Consider the following 17,034-nt stretch of genomic DNA (forward strand, 5'->3'; position numbering starts at 1 on the left):
TGGCATGGGCACTGCAGGGGCCCCACGACAATCCTTACCGCCATCCTGTTCCTGGCGGGCGAGCCGCCAGGAACAGGATGGCGGTAAGGATTGTCAGAATCCCATCGAGCCGGCGGAGTGGGAAGGTGCGACGGGTGCTACTGCACCCGTCGCGTATTTCACTGTCTGCTACGCAGACAGTGAAATACTAGCGGGGCCCTCTTACAGGGGCCCCTGCAGTGCCCATGCCAAAGCGCCGCGGTCAGAATGCCCAAGGGAGCACCGCCGGCCTGTCGGCGGTGCTCCCGCCCCCGTTGGCCCTGGCGGTTCTCTACCGCCAGGGTCATAATGAGGCCCACTGTCTCCTTGTTGATCTTGACCTTAAAAAAAATAATCAGCAGAAATCAACCCAGTCATTAAGGTATAGGAGTATTCGAATTCCTTCTAATTGTAACTAGGCCACAACTGATGGTAACACCTTGGTGAGTACTCTGGGAGGAAAAGAGAGACCAAATTACAGACTTTGGAGTTGAAAATGTTGGTCTTCCAGTGCTTACTTTAGGAAGCACTGGTGTATTGGTATATAAAAATACACATCTTGAACTTCCAGTATCACTAAAAAGTCTCCTTTTGATAACACATATATAATCGATTACAATATTAACATTTTGAAAGGAGTGCATTCCATTAACATTTTGAGTATCTTTAAGTCCTTTAAGGCCTTAACGTTCTATCTGGTTTTGGAACTAGGAATATGATTGAATAAATCCATTGTTCTCTCTGAGACAGAGGACCCCATGACAGCCTCTTTTATCATTGCCTCCATGTCTGTTCTGGTAATTGCCACAATGTCCTCTGTTTCTGGATCTTGCCTCTCATCCTACACATGTTAGTGCTCCTCTGTAGCCTTAGCTGACTCAATTGCATTAGCTTAAGAAGATTGACTATTCTGATTGCAACAGTATCTTTTATGGGTCTCTCTGCCTGCCCAAATCTTGTCTCGCAAGGCATTGCAGGTTAAGAATCAGTGCACTTTGTTAGCACACACAAACATCTACTGCGCATCACATTAACCCAGGGAGACTTGCTGCTACCACGCTTCCACATGGTGCGGCCTGAAACTTAATAGTATCACTCCCAGCCTAACATAGATGAGGAGTGGAAGCCTCTGTGCTGCATTGGGAGGGAGGAGGGTTTTTGTACTGATGGGCACAGTGATGGGTGAAAGACTAGCAGCTAGTGCTTTCAATTTTGTACAGGTTTGTAAAAAAAAAAAAAAGAAATAAAGTCTGTCTCAGGAAGTCGGGCCTTCCTCACATGATCAGGATTGGGATGCGGAGGACAGACAATTGGGTAAAGATCAGTCCTATATCCCCAATCATATCCTGCCCCCAAAAAAGCTTTGCACCATGTCTTCTTGCTAAAAGTTTTTTTTCCTGCTGCCCTACAGCTTCCTGAAAATCTATCCAAGCTGTGTTGTCATGTCTCACTTGAATTGTTGTAAAGGTGTATAGACAAACCTCCTAAGTGTATCCCTTTCAAAAATCTAAAAAGTTCAAAACCAAGCAGCCTGTCTGCGGTTTCACTAAAAAATAACTGATCAGATTAGAGTGGCTCGGATGCCTCTCCATTGACTCATGGTAAAAGTAACAATGGCCTTCTAAACTCTCTGCTTAGTGCTTAAGGCATGTGATGGTCACTTACCAAACTACCTCACAGATCTGCTCACCCCTTACCCATCAATTAGAAACCTCAGGTTTATCAACAGAAGTCTCTTGATTACCTGCAAACCAAGACTAGAAATGTTATTAGACTATATCTGAGATGTGATCTTCTCCTTGTGGAACTCTCAAGCACTTCAGTTGGGACTTGAAAAAGCATGCTTTTGTCAAATAAAGAAGTGACTTAAAAGCTGTACCTCAAAATCCACTGGGTCAAAAGGTTCGGCTACTTTCAAAACTGGAACCCCTCACCACACCCATAAACGTGCAATGTGACATCTTCTTCACAACTTTCAATCAGCAGAAATATGGAAGACTATGAAATGCTCTGTACTCAAGTGTGAGAGCACAAACCAGGCCAGTTCTGGGCCAGAAAACCCCTAAAGACTGATGCTTGCATTGTGCTGAAGAACCACATAGGCATGCTTGATAGAGTAGGCATATCTCACTTTTGCTTGAACTCTAATAAGCCCTGTATCACTCAGCAACTTTTGCACATCACTGTTAGGTACAGCACTTGGTTCGGGCTATAAGTCAACATATGGTGCTTTATAATACTCCTTAATGCATACATTTGAAACACACGTCTCCTTTACAGGAGAGCCCTTGAACGTGAAGGGGTGCATGCCAGTTCCCAAGTCCACTCAAGCCATGTCTCTTTGAGGCTGAACACAATGCATCATTTCTTGGTTCCAATATCTCCTTGGTCAAGGCTATGTTTTTGGGTCACTTATGTGCTGATGAGGCCAATTTTAAAGATATGTAATTATCCTGACATAAGATAGAGGACGAATGGATGAAGTTGGGTCAGCAGTGGTAGCAGCCTCTGCATTTGCTGAACTTGTGTTATAATGTGACTTGAACGAGTTGGTCGCAGCGGCGTATTCTTAGACATCTGGCTGGTTGGATTTATTCTTCAAGCTAAGGCTGCTGTCCCCTCCTCAGCTTATGACTGCTCTGAGGGAGATGGAGTTCATTGTGAGTAGTGTGTGATAACAAAGTTATGGGTTTGAGTGGTGTTGCCATTTTGTGTTCGGTATGTAGGACGATGTGTAGATATCCTTTAAGTTTCCTAAATTTCTGTCATTGACCTGGATCATCACTGTGCTGTTGGCATGGACACTAATTATAATTTTTCTGTGGTAGGCAAAGCTACTAGTGGCATACATTTTTAGACCTCTAAGAATTTCTGTACCTTTTTGTTGTGATAAACGTTTTCAACAACCTTTCTTGCTATTCCTTGGGGTTGCAAAAAGTGGGAGTAGAATAGGGCTAGATGTGGGATTAAAGAAATAGTTACTAAGTGTTATAATGCTGTTACTCTAGTTAATTCAGAACTTTGCTGTAGTCTGTGAATACTGGTCCTTCATGTATATCCCTGGCTATCTGGCAATTAATAATGAAAGGCGTGGTCAGCAGGATATATTTGAAGTGCGCATTTCGCTTTCGATGAATAAGAGGTATTCAGTGATGCCTTGTCATATGGAACACGTGCTGCTTGTTCTGGCTTTTTAGTCAACAACCTTTGAAGGCAATGTGCTTTTGGCTAAAGTGCTGGGACTTGTTGAAAATGGTAGTCTCACAGTCTCTTGCAAACAGTAGGATTGAACTTGTGTTTACGTTAAAACCTACTAGGTAAAGTATCTCAGGCCCCTTTGACTTGAGATGGTTATTCAGCAAAGAAAGTCTGAGCAGCTTCTCGTATCTTAGTAAACGTGAACTACATTGCTCTTCTATGCATTGGTCTACTTTGAATACACACACAGCACTGAAACTGATGAAAAGTATTTATTTCCTAGGGAAAGAATATGGAAATGCAGATACAAGATGGCTTCACGCTGATCCAACCATTGTCTCCCTTGAGATTCTTACTGTTGTTATTGGTGGAACTTTAGCCTTAACACTCATTTATGCAATCATCAAGGATAAACACTACAGGTAAGCTATTCTTAATTACCATTAAATATAAATGTATTTTATAAACAAAGATAACGAGTGGACAAGGTGAGATATCTGGTGAGTAGAAAATATTCCTTCTTTGCGTCTTTAAAAATGCACTATCTAGTGGCTCAACATGAATCATCACCAGGCAACCCACAATCGAGCTCAAACCTTGTTTTTTTGCAGCTGCTGTGTGATATTAGTTGGATGTTCTTTGCCCTGTTATCTGCCTGTCCGGACATTTGTTTGCCTGCCACTCCTGAAATCAACTCACCAATTCAACACAGGCAAAAATTACTTGGCATGCCTCAATGGGGATGTCCTAGAATAATGTGGTAGGAAAAAGTAATAAAATGGAGTTCACTCCCTAGCAACAGAATCAATCAATTTCTTAGTCACTGATGTCGAAAATGTAGGGCATTCTGTGTGAAACTATTTATTGCCATGACCTGCAACAATGTGAATACAAACGTCTGTGTTGTCCATATGGTATGTCGCATTGGATTCCAGCCTTTTGGTCAGTTTCCCCTTTAGTGCAAAACATCCCACAGAATTCCAGAAGAATAACCCAGTCAATAGCGATGGAAGGAGTTACAGTGAAGGTGCTTCTCTCATTAAATTGAACATGTGCCTACTACAGAGCAAAATGTGTTTGATGCATTCCTTATTTAGTGATCAGCAAAACGTACATACACAATTTAGGATACGATGTACAAAGTTAAACTGCTATCTTAGATATTGTTTTTACTGCAAAATGGCTTTTTCGTATGCCTGCTTGAAACCCATTTTGTGAGTCAGGAAAGCCATTCTCATTAGCAAAATGAATTTAGCAACCCATACCGATTCACAATTAGGATGGGACGATCTTTCTCAACTGTGGTTCGGTATTTTATCAATGTAGTCGAAACCACGGATCATTTACTGACACCTCAGAAGGAGGTATTAACTTATCCTCAGAGAGGAAGGTTTCTCCTTGGGACACCTTCCCTTTGTGAATGGTGTCAACGGCCTCAGGGGTAGAAAGTGGTCCCCGGGACCACTGCCTATGCCCCTGATGCTTTCTTAAACAGCAGTGCTTGCTTTAAAAAAATTAAAAAAATATAAAGCTTCCTAGTTGAGAATACAGCCTATAACTGGAGCCACAATTAGCAGCCTCTCTAATTAATATTCATAAGGCTGGGCTTTCTGCGACCTCATATGACTGGATGTTTTGAAATGTGGCCTCTTAGTACATAGATTGCATGATAAAGATTTTTTGGGAAACGCCTGTGCACCATTTGTGACCACTGTTTGCGACGAGTCTTTTAATACATTGGGCCAAAAATGTACTCTTTTTTTCCAGGTGCACAATGTTCTGGAATAGATAATTTTCTGTAGCTCGAATAATCTCATCAGAGGTGAGGGGATGTAAGCCGAGGTTGGCAGCAGCGGCATCACTGATTCTGTTACTCTTCTAGATGCGAGGCAGTCCTTCCTTCAGATTCAGACTGTGCCCATGGGGTGCACCAGTAACACTTTCTTCTCACCCCTTTCCTACAACAGAATCAGTGGTGACCTTTTGACATGGCTTGTCCTATTTCATTCTACTGAACCACAGTGTCGCAACAGTTGTCCCTTTGCTTACTCAGTTCTATTTGTTGTTTGGCTTCTCTTTTCTTCTCCCTTCTCTGTTTCTGCTGTGCATCTCGGTGCTGCAGATCCTTATGCAGTTACTTCTTTGTCCACTAAGCAGTCAAATAATGCATTTGTCTTCTCTCCTGTGTCATTGTAACACAGTTATCATTTGGGTTTTCTCTGTGTACTCTTGATTGTTAACCGGATACTGCTGTAGGAGCTCTGCTCCTAGTGCATATAGATGTTGAACCCTAGGCAAAACTTGGATGAACTGCGAGCTATGCTGTTGGATATCATGTGCGTGATATATAAACTGAACCAATTCATACATGTTGGCTGCAATTGAAGAAGAATGCCATCAATTTCAAGGTAGTTCTTGATGAACCCATTCAATTGTAGGTTTTCTCACAGATGGTCCACAGTCAGGGCTGTCTTGTTGCGCCTCTTAGACATAAAGCCTGACTGATGAATTGTTAAGGAGTGATGTAGGCCTGCATGTTTTAGGCTTTGGCAATGGCTGTGAAGAGAGGTTTTATGGATGATGCTTGGCAAGGGTCAAAGGGCACGTTTTTAGCTTTGGTTTTAGTAGGAAGCTTAAGAACTCAAGTTAGATAGGTTAGGTAGAATTCATAGTTTGTGCATTTTGTGTGAGCTGGACTGTGTCTTACACATTCCACGTCCTCCGAGAGCTCAATGTTAAGGCTTTCTGATTTGTCAGTGTTTACTTTAATACCCTATATCTATGGTTAACGTTGCTGTACCTCAGTCCTTGTTCTCAGCCAGCTTTTTGTGGTTCTGCAAAGCATTTAGGAAATCACCAGCAAACATGCACAATTTGAATAGAGCCGTTCAGGATTTTCTTCTACTTGCTATTACTCCTTGGACATTGGAGGAGGGATTCCGGTGACAGTGCAAACTGAAGCAATCATATGGCAAAACCATGTTTAGTCCGTGTATAAAGACTAACTTTGCTCAGTCATCTTTCCACTCATAAGAACGTGCGATCTGGGGGACTGTGTAAGAGACAGTTGCCCAGGACACAATCCTTCTACCTTAGTCAGTATGTGCTGAGATAAGTTCTTTAACCACATGTCTGCCCTTTGAAATGCCTTGCCGTGTTTTAATACTATCATGGAATTTTTATTGTGCATGGTAGTTTTACGAGGGCATCTGTTTTAATGCTATACCACACTTCTCTAACCATAATAAAACTGAAGTGGTCTGGATGGACAAGATGAGTCACAATCACTTTGAGCCTGACTCCTGAAATTGTAGTAAAAAAAGCTTGTATGTGCATCCAGTAGGGCTGTCAATCTATAGATGTCACAGAGCGCTGAATCTTTTCCTGGTTTAGGTAAAGGTCTGACCACTGTTCTCATCACAGAATGTGCAGCAGTTCCTAATACACTAAACTGGTTGCATTGGTTAATGAGGAATTCCAGCAGAGCTCGGGTAGCCTATTTTTAGAAAGGAGCAGTGAGCCCATCAGTCAGTGGGATTTATTATTATTATTTTTTATAAACAATTTTTCTTTTATGCATACACACCACCAAGTCATGCATATCTGCCTTCCTTTAAGCCTGAACAGTCCTAGGAAGTTAGTTGAAGACCAAAATGTTCCCACCATTTCCCCCAAATCCATGCATGTTTGCATGGGCATCCTCTAGCTGCACAGATTGATTCCTCCACATTTGCACATAAGTCCATTCCTGCCCTCTATTCCATAAGCGTGGGCAGACCAGCAGTCTTCCATTTCCAAGCTATGTCACTTTTGGTGATCATTATAGCCATACCTGTTAAATATTGCACCCCAACCCGAGGTCGAGTACCCTAAAAAAAAATGGCTGTTAAGGTGAGGGTTTGACTGGGTATCCGAAGACCTGGGTCAGGGAGTTCACCACCTGGTGCCAGTGCTCCACAATCGGGGGTCACTACCAGATCATATGAATTAAATCTGCGTCCATGATTGGATAGTGGAAAAAAGATAGGGCAGTGTCCCTGCTTGCCACAGTCTCTGGGTATCAGGTAGGTACTATGGAGGTAGTTCAATTGGACTAGTCTGAGTTAAGAGGATATAGTGATTTCACGGTGGGGCATACAGTAAGTCTCCAATAAAGGTCGTCACTACGGCCTATCCACTCCTTCTATTTCTGCCTCAGGGAGTCAGGTATTCAGGGGTGTTGGTGACAAGGGTGCAGTAGATGCTGAAAATGCCACCTTTTTGTCAATCATCCCATCAATAGTGTGGCTTCCAGCAGGGTATGCTCAGGGAGTCCCACATTTCGGGTCTTGTATGCCATCAGAGTGTGCCTAAGCGGCAGGGTTCTGTGTAATTGTATTTTGAAAATGTCATAGTGGTTTTGGAGGTCTTGAAGTAACATGTGTTCCCCTTGCAAAATGACTCCCAAGGTTGTAATAAAATGTATTGTGCCATCCCATGGTGCGTAACGCAGTCCTCTAATTGAGAAAGATTACCTGAGTGACTTAAGGGAGTCGTTGCGGGCCTGTGACCCTGTATGGCAGTCCCATCATTTTGTCAATGCCTAGGAAGGAGAATGCAGCTCGGTATGCAGGATTATCTCATCCCCCGGTCATCCAGTCATTAGCAACGAGAAACAAATTTGAGTATTCTTACCCCTCTGATTCTTTGCCTGTGAGGATTTGTGTGATTTCCCACCAGCCTCTTTTAGGCAGATGTTTTGTTCCAACATTATTGTGAGTTCTCACTTCTATAGTCACAGATAGTATTGGCGGAGTAGCTTCATTTTGTCTGGGTCCTCTGAGTTTTCTTAGGTGTAACTTGACGAGCCTGAGCTCAGTTTGGATGTCCAGTTTGATGCCACATTCATATTATTCTTATTTGTGTCTTAAGAATGGAGCACTCTACCCTTTCTGTAAACAGCATTTTCAGTTTGCTCTTTATTACAATGTTTCTCTATATCATTATTGGAATTGGAAGCCTTGTGAGTCAGTTTCTATATTTCCCTAAGTAGTGATTCACACAAGGCTTTTCTCATTTCCTCAATCGAGTTGCTGCAACTATGAGGTACCCTCTTAACAGCTTCTTACAAGCATCCCAGACATCATTTCTTCAACATATCCTGCATTGTTCATTAGAACAAAGTCTTCTTTAACTATTTGATCGTTCATCAAGTATTCACATTTACCAGTACTTGGGTCTGACTTTGTCAGTTCACTGTCATTTTTCACTGTGACTGATGTGTTGTCTAAATGATGAAGTTGTCCATATTGTCACCTCTCATACTGATGACATAAAATATTTTGTCTTCCCCTATGACAGACCCAGAAGTAATGGCATTCTCTCCACAAATAAACAATCCTGTCCAGGGTCAGTTAATGTTACCTTGTTTCATCCTTTAGCACTACATGTCTACCCCCATTGTCAGTCTTCAACCTGACTTGGGTTTGTGAAAAACGTTTACAGCACTGTATTCCAGCTCCCTCCACTTATGTTGTATCAGATGCCTGACACTGTTTGGAGAAGACATTGTGGCACTTTGTGCACGGGCCTTCCATAGTCAGTACCTGTGTTGTAAAATATAATGTCACTATATATACTGGCTAACAACCTCACTGTCATAAGAATCTTACCGGGTAAATTGGAGCAATTGGTAAATGTCTCCATTCTAAAAGAAAATGGACATTTAAGTTTAATGACATTATATGATCAGTTATTCAGTGTTCCATACAACAGCCAAATCAGTGGGACATTGACACTGGCAGTTGGTAGGGACGGTTGTGCAGCAAAGTGAGCTCCTTGGAAACTTGTGATCGTCTTCAACCTAAAACCATAAAGAAGCATGACATCCCCAAGTTACTATTGTGATTAGCTTCCCCCCACATGGGGTCTCAAGGACTTCTGGTCATTCATGCTTTCTGGTTGACTGGCTATTGTGTTCCCTGGTCCCTGACTCCATCCTTTCCCTCAGTCTCTTTTCCCTATTCAGCAATAGTTTCCCCAAACTCTTTTCTTTGCAAAAACATGCCTTCTTATAACGTGTCTCCTACCACATCCCAAGACTTCCTCATTTTCAATTCTGCACTTTCATAACAACTCTTGAGACCTTTGTTTATAATGCCCCCTACAAAATTGGTCACATTTTTTCAACAGCCTGTTCTTTTCTGGTGTGGATGTGGAATCCCAAAGACCTAAGCTTTTACAGATTGGGTCATGTGGAGTTATCATGGGATACTGAACATGTAAGGAGATGGTGTTCTGTAATACTTGATTGCACCAGAGTGCAACAACAAAGAGAAAAATCTGTTTGTACTTAACATCTTCCTTGCACAGGCAGGTGGGTACTTGTGTCAGCTAGCAACCCCGCTGTTGTGTTGCCTGTGTTAAGTGATCACATAGTGGGATCTCTTTCCATTGAAATGTGGTCCTTTCTGACATCCAGGTAGTGCTGGGCATCATTCTTGCATTGTGAAGGAATGCAGTGTGGCCAGAATGTACCAATTATTTTGTTAGCACTGGAGCTTTGTTTTCTAATTCTACTCTAAAATGCAGACTCCTAATTTATTTTCTAGATCTTCCATTTTTCAGTGTGTTAGTGAGATGTGCTTAAACTGTTTCCACTCGAGCTTGTAGGACTGATAGATCAGTCATCAAAGGTAGAGTTCCTCCCTCACCAACATGTGTGTGCTCCCCAAGGTTTACCACATCATGGTCCACTACAAGAAAAATTCCCATTAGATCCTCTCTTGTATTCCTTGCCTTGCATTTGTCATCTCATTCTGCTTGTTCATGGAGAAGGAACAGATGTGATTTGCACACAGTTGCTTTCTATCTGAAGTTTCTAAGTGGGTAAATAAATTGATGGCTCAGAGTAATTACCCGTGATTAAGATCAATTCAGGCATTCCACCCATCATTTTTAGTTTTTCTCAGTGTAACACTATAGGTGCATAGAGTATACCCACACATAGGCCCCATATCTCACTTTGCCATAGGATGAAAGCTGCAACCAACTGTTGAGTACAACCAAGTCTAAAATTGGCTTGGGGTTGTTTGGGCTTCTGTCAAGAGTGGACATAGCCTGGCAAATGAAGCTGGGCAGTCCAATTGAAGCAGGGCCATTACTAATTTTCATATGGTTGTTCCCTTTCTGGAGAAACACAGTAAGCAAAAAGAAATAGACTGGGATGTGGTCCATTGTAACTCCCAGTGGCAAGCGTTAGTTCAAGCTACACCTAATTGTTGAGTACAACCAACGCTGAAATCAGAGTGTACATAGCTTGACAGCTGAACGTGACTAATTTGTTTATGGTTGCGCTCTTTCTTGCGTAGCACAGTAAGCAAAAAAAAAGAGACTGGAATGTGGTCCAGAGCAATTAACAGTGGCAAACATTATTTCAAGCATTCCATGCTCACTTTTTTATCAGTATCTAACATTTCTGAGCAAAATCGTTCAAGCATCGTATAAGGTCCACCTTCCTAGAATAGACATGGAGGTGTTAGCTACAGTGCCCCTCCTCTCCCCCCATATAGTTGTGTGCAGATCATTTGGCCTGGTCTCATTTTCTGCTGAGTCCATGTAAGGTCCCACTGAATTGGCCACCCTGTGCCGGACTCTAGAGTTCATTAATCAAGCCCAGAGTGTTCTCTTTAGTATATTTCCTTGTTTCAGCAATTGGGGAGAGTAATGTAGTAGCATTGTGCAGACAACCGAACACAATCATGCCTTCTGGATCGGATGCAGGGCCCCCCTTTGTTTCACTTACGTGCATTTCTTCTCTGAACGGTCTCCCTTCCCTTTCTTTACTACTGTCAGTGCTCAAACAGTGGAATGTTACTCCAGCCAAGTAGCTGGTATATTTTGCCGGGCCATTGGAGCTTCAGGTCTTTCCTCTTTCCACACATTCTGTACTAGTACCTAGCAACAGGTCCCATTAGTAGTACGACTGATCCTTTGTGGCAACCCTGCGAATGATGTATCTGGCTCGAATTCTGAAAACATTTCTCAGTGACATATGCCTTCCTTTTCTCAATCAAAGCATCACCAGGTGTTTAGTTTGTGGCAGGGTCATGAATCCCGTTTTTAAGTAAAGGAGCTCTACAAGCTCATAACATAACCAGGCTTAACTCTCCCCCTTTTAATAGTGCATCAGGGCTCCATAGCTGAAAAGCTATTTGTGCTTTCTTGGTGGGATGCGCATTGCTCACTAGGAGAAGCTAAATGTTCAAATCCTCTTCTCCCTCAGTTGGACCTCAGCATGACAAAACAACTCCGATATAGCTGCCCTCGTGATACATAAGAGCTCCAGGTAACACTTGTGGCTGTAAAACACTAAGTCAGTGCTTGCCATAAGAAGTATCTTCAAAGAACGAGCTGCTCTGCTTTGTTTCCTGTGTTACATGCTGCTTTATCTGCAGTTACAAAGGGCCACAGTACTTGTTTGCCACGGACGCCTCTGTGTACTCGGCCCATCACGCAGCTCTGTCCCCTTGCGCCTTGCACAGTAGCACAAGTCGCCATCTTGTCTCCTCTGTGTTGTGAGCCAGCTAGGAGCTCTCTCCTCACATTATGCACTAAGGTGCCTTATTTTCCCTTACACATTGGGCAATGCAACATGTAGTGGATGTGTAGCTGGGGGGATTTCAGGTTGAGCGTTGGCTTATCTCATTTAGATTTTGAGGCAGTTGTATTGGGACTGGACACAAACACACATTTCAGACTTGCTGAGTGACTTTACTACTCTAAACTTTGTCTTTGTTTCCAGCATTGTTAACACAGTGGCCCTGTTCTCCGGGTAAGTGAGGGAGCCTGGGAGTAGGAATACAAATATCTCTACACAGCCAAGACACATTTTCTTATTTAACATACTGTGAACGTGCATGATAGCATAAATTATAATTCAAGTGAACTGCAATTACTGTGTTTAATAATTATGTTCATACTTTAAGGAAAATTTTAATACTTAATTTGTCACTGTTAAACTTGTCTCTTTTGTTTTGTTTGTAGGCATTTTATACAGATCACATTGTGTGTATGTGAGCTGTATGGTGGATGGATGACATTTTGCCCAGATTGGCTTGTGGGCAGCCCTAGCCTAAGCACTGGAAACTGGCTCCATCTCTGGGTCTATCTGGTGTTTTTCAATGGCATTTGGGTGGTGGTACCAGGATTATTACTGTGGCAGTCTTGGCTGTCCCTCCAGAAACTGCATACTGAAAAGAAGAGCACGGTGAAGAAGCTGAGATGAAAGTGTGTAATGTATTTTCTGAAAGGCTACAAAGCTCTGTGTGGGTTTGCGTCTCTCAGTGAGGATGTTTCCCTGCTGCAGGTTGTTACATGCCTTTTGGACTTCCTAAATGTATTTTCTCTCAGCATAGTCGCATTCCAAATCTATGAGGTATGTTTTTTCTCTGCATCATTCTTTTGTATATTTTCCGCACCGAAGAGGAGTGGCTTTTAGCCCGAATTGGACTAATCCACTGCTTGATGCCACCGAGTTATCCTTCTGTCCATGAGGTCACAGGATGAACTAGTATCACAGTTGAGAGACAGATCTTTCTCCCTTTTTAAAAAAAAAGTGTGACCGTGATATGTTATCATTGATGCTCAACACCAACTGGGCCCTCACCTCCTGACATTCTATATATTTTGTTGCATTTATGTACAGTGAACCTAATGGTACAGCAAGTAATGGGATCGACTTCCAGTTATCTTCACGCCACCAAAAGAGCACTTCAAATCTTCTTTCCCTAAAGCATGGGGTATATTTCTCCTTGTTATCCCTTAACATTCTCCAGCATTTTCTTTGACTGTCCTGTCAACTGCACTCCGGTCTGTGAAAGTGAGTTCTACTGATGAACTAAATGGATGGACATGTCCAAACCCTGTGCTAACTGTCTTTTAACAGTAAGTCGTACAGCCACCATCTGGCATATCAATGCAGCGTCAATCCAGAGTTTGACAGCACTCATGGTAGATCCAAAGTCTTGCAGAGCCATTGGCTACTAAGATAAACATACCGTATTTATCGGCGTATAACACGCACCGGCGTATAACACGCACCTCATTTTAAAAGGAAATTTCAGAAAAAAAAACCATTACATTTTATCGGCGTATAACACGCACACATCATTTGCCCCCTATTTTCAGGGAGAAAAAGTGCGTGTTATACGCCGATAAATACGGTAACTTCTGGTCTTGAAATGTACGTCACTGAAGGAATCCTCACAAGAAAAGCAAACCCTTAGTCATCTGGCCAATTTCATTTGCGTTCTGATCCTAATGACCCTAACATCAGGGTCCTTCGCAGTCAACTACAATCTGTGTTTCGGACAAGAATTTGCACACAGAATACCTCTGACATGTGAGGTGGGATGTTGCTTTTTAAAGTGTTAGAGGGGATTGCGCAATAATCAAATGTACAAAGAAAAGTGTCTCCAGTCAGCCATAAATCACAAAGTATGACCAACGTTTCAAAGTTCTTCAAGTATCAATTGTACATATCAAATTTTTTCTCTTAAATATTAACTTCACCCATTATGCACTTTCAACATGTTTCCATCGTAGCCGGAATGAAACTTGAAACATGTTATATGAAGTGCATGTATTTGTCTATTCGCTATAAAACTGAGGTGGCATAGGGTCATGAAAATATTTTTGATTCTCTTGAATATGTATCTCTCAAACTTCATTCCAGGCACCATGGAAACATTTTGAAAGTGCCTAATGGATGGTTTTAATATTTTCAAAATAAATGTTGTTGCAATTGTAAATTTAATTTATAGCGCATACTACCCCTGGTGAGGTCTGGAAGCCTTTGCGGTGAGTAGTGTGCTACTCCAGAACTCAAATTTAGACCTAAATAGTGAGTGGATTTGTGATATGTTCTTCCTTTTTCCTGATGGATTAGTTAAGGTAGGTTTGTTATCTTTGTGCTCTTAATTTTTTGTGAGTTAAGTGGTGTTTTCAGTAGGGATAGAATAATATTCGTAGATCAGAAAAGGGAAGTTGTAAGTTGTTATTGGGAGTAGTAAGCCTGTTTGCCTGTTAGTTGGGTGAATTGATTGAAAAGGAGGTGTAAGTTTGAAAAGGATGCTTGTGAGTTCATAGTAGTCGGAAAGGTTTATGATGAAAGTGAGAGAGGAAGGATAAGGCAAAGGTTGAACGGAATAGAATACTTTTCATATATTTTTTTAAAGAAATAATTGAAAATAACGTGTACATGTACAGAGATATACACGCACATCTTGTTTATGTAAAACTGACGCTAGAAGCACATCAAAATGTTAGTCATACTTTGGTGAAACTAATATTGGTTAATGACCGGATTTGGACACTTTTCTTTCTATACCTAACATATAGGAGGCAATAAAAGGGTTGCTAGTCTGGAAATCTATGTGCCTTATAATAGTATTGTGTTAAGATCTACTTTAACCTGTTTACACTGCTGTTGACACACCATAGATAAACGTAACCCACTGGTGAAGCCACCATTGTTGAGACTTGGCCTATTTTTCCATTGCTAGGTTTATCTGTTGATGTAACACTGTAACACTGTACACTTGTTATGTGTGTTGGTGTTCTGTTTTTTTAATTGTTTTTTTTAAAATTTGTCTTTATTGATTTTTGATTGATTAGCACATTACATAGACTGTCATATATTAAACATATATTGAATATCAATCAATATAGACCACAAACATCCCAAAAAACATAACACATTGCAACCAGAAAACAATCTAAATTAGTTGGCAACATTTACATTCCAACACTATTCACTATAGTCATCTCTTTGTGAAATTCTTTAGTTCTATTTTCTGTAGGTGCTGGTGTTCTGTTTACACTGTCCTTTCCCAGGGCTGTGTGTTCCATTCTTTCACATATTCAAGCTCTTGTAACCAAGATGCCCTCCTCCAGCAGCCACAGTGGCCAACTGACACTCTCTCCAGTCCACTGTTAGCACAAGTGTTCCAGAATGGAATGAACACAAATAAATAATACAAGTAGTAACAGAGTCATTTACTGTCCTGCTTAACTTCCAGTCTAACTTTCTGTTTATGCCTGTTATGTGCATTTGTTTTTACCTGTCCTCTATATAGTGTTGTGGACCAAGTAACTTACACTACAAAAAATGTTCCTTGTGTGGAGGTAGTAACTAAACTTTTCACTTTGCTCATATCTGTGATGTTTCTTGATTTTTTTAAATCGTTGTTTTAATCAACAAAAAATGGCAATATTATACAGTCTGTTCAACAAGAAGCCACTAGTTGCTGACCTTGAAGTCTGCCAGTTCCTCACCCAATGATGGGCTGTTGAAAGTTCTTACAAAATTGCATTAAAACCTATTTTGACACTAGACTGCTTACTGCCTGTTTATTTTACAGACTTCACATACCTATGAATGTAGAAGAGTAAACATGTGTTTCACAGATACTGTCATTAGCACCTGCATAACATATTGATTTCATGATAAAGCCCAGTTAGCATGATGTGTTGTTTGGGTGTCAGCTCGTAGAAACGAATGAGGATTTGGTGTATGTCTTATGGTCACAGAACCGTAAATACATTGATTACTACATGGATTCTAACCCCATTAGTTAAAAAAGAATACCTTTGACTGACATTAATTGAATCAGTATCTAAAGTATCAGATTATCAAAACACAGACGTTTTTCCAAAATTGCAAATGCCATGCTAATTAAAGTAATCCCAGTAGCTGTGATAAAGCAGCGAGTTCTGCCAAACACCTTTTGCTGCTACCATAACTTATGATATGAGAATTTTGTAATTTGAAGAAAGATGTTCAGCAGGATAACGGTGATATGGTAAGTGTAGTGGAAAAGGACACTGAGGGCAGTCAAAAAAAGGGCGTGGAAAACCACAGTGAAAGATGCGACAGGTAAGTAAGTATTTTTTTAATTGTTTGTTTATGCATAGAAAAGAACACATATAACTATGCACTACATTATAGCAATTTACATTTAGGGGGAAGTTACAGTCCAGCCGCACGGCCGATGGCAATACTATTTTGAGACCCCAACCCCGAGTCTACACATTGTGCTCCAACCTATCAAGCATAGAGAAATAAATCATTAAATAATAATATACTAGGTCGACCCAACCAACACAGACTCAGCAAGCACATCGATTAGCGGCGCCAATCCCTACAAATTCAGTGCAGTTAATTTCAATACATTAACGTTCAGACAGAACATTGTGATTGTAATGAGCACCGACAGATCAGAAGATGGTGCAACAAATGTCCAACCAAGGGGGAGGGGGGCAACTGGAACAGCCCGTAAACAAGTCAGGGAGGTAAGTAAGTATAAGGCGGAATAAAGTGTTGAAAATACAAAATTGCCATATATGGGAATTCCTATGCCTTTGAGGGCACATTTGAAGCAAGCTATGAAAGAAAAAATTTGGAAGAGAGAATTTATTGATGTATTTAAGCTTCTACACAGGGAAAGTTAAGCTAAGGAAGGTTCAAAGGGGCGGGATGGGAGGTTGCTAGAAGGCCTAGAGTGCCTACCACAATTGAGAATTGGACATCTGCTTTCCTGATGTATGCCAGTGTTCTCTTTAAATACATGGATGTGGTTTGTGAAGCTCAGATGGACTATGGTGGCTTTGCTTGGTTCAGGTATGAGAAGGAGTTTTGAGTGAGATTAGCTGTCAGTGCAGATACAGATTGGTGTGAGGTGGATAATGAGCTATTGATGCAATGGATGAGACCATCTAGGCCAGCTCTGTTGGCTGATGCAACTAGTGGGTTGCCTATTCCATATGGGCATATTCAGG

General features: G+C 41.4%; 1 protein-coding gene across 1 annotated transcript in view; it reads left to right on the forward strand.

The window, feature by feature from the left end:
• Nucleotides 1-15,589, forward strand: part of EBPL (EBP like) — a 168,764-nt gene extending 153,175 nt beyond the window's left edge. Inside the window, exons 3-4 of the mRNA XM_069205362.1 lie at nucleotides 3,500-3,638; nucleotides 12,241-15,589. Coding sequence (XP_069061463.1) covers nucleotides 3,500-3,638; nucleotides 12,241-12,481 — 380 coding nt within the window. The 3' untranslated portion in view covers nucleotides 12,482-15,589. The remainder of the gene's footprint in view (nucleotides 1-3,499; nucleotides 3,639-12,240) is intronic.
• Nucleotides 15,590-17,034: the final 1,445 nt, after the last annotated feature.

This window comes from Pleurodeles waltl, chromosome 8, assembly GCF_031143425.1.
Source record: "Pleurodeles waltl isolate 20211129_DDA chromosome 8, aPleWal1.hap1.20221129, whole genome shotgun sequence".
Lineage (NCBI taxonomy): Eukaryota > Metazoa > Chordata > Amphibia > Caudata > Salamandridae > Pleurodeles > Pleurodeles waltl.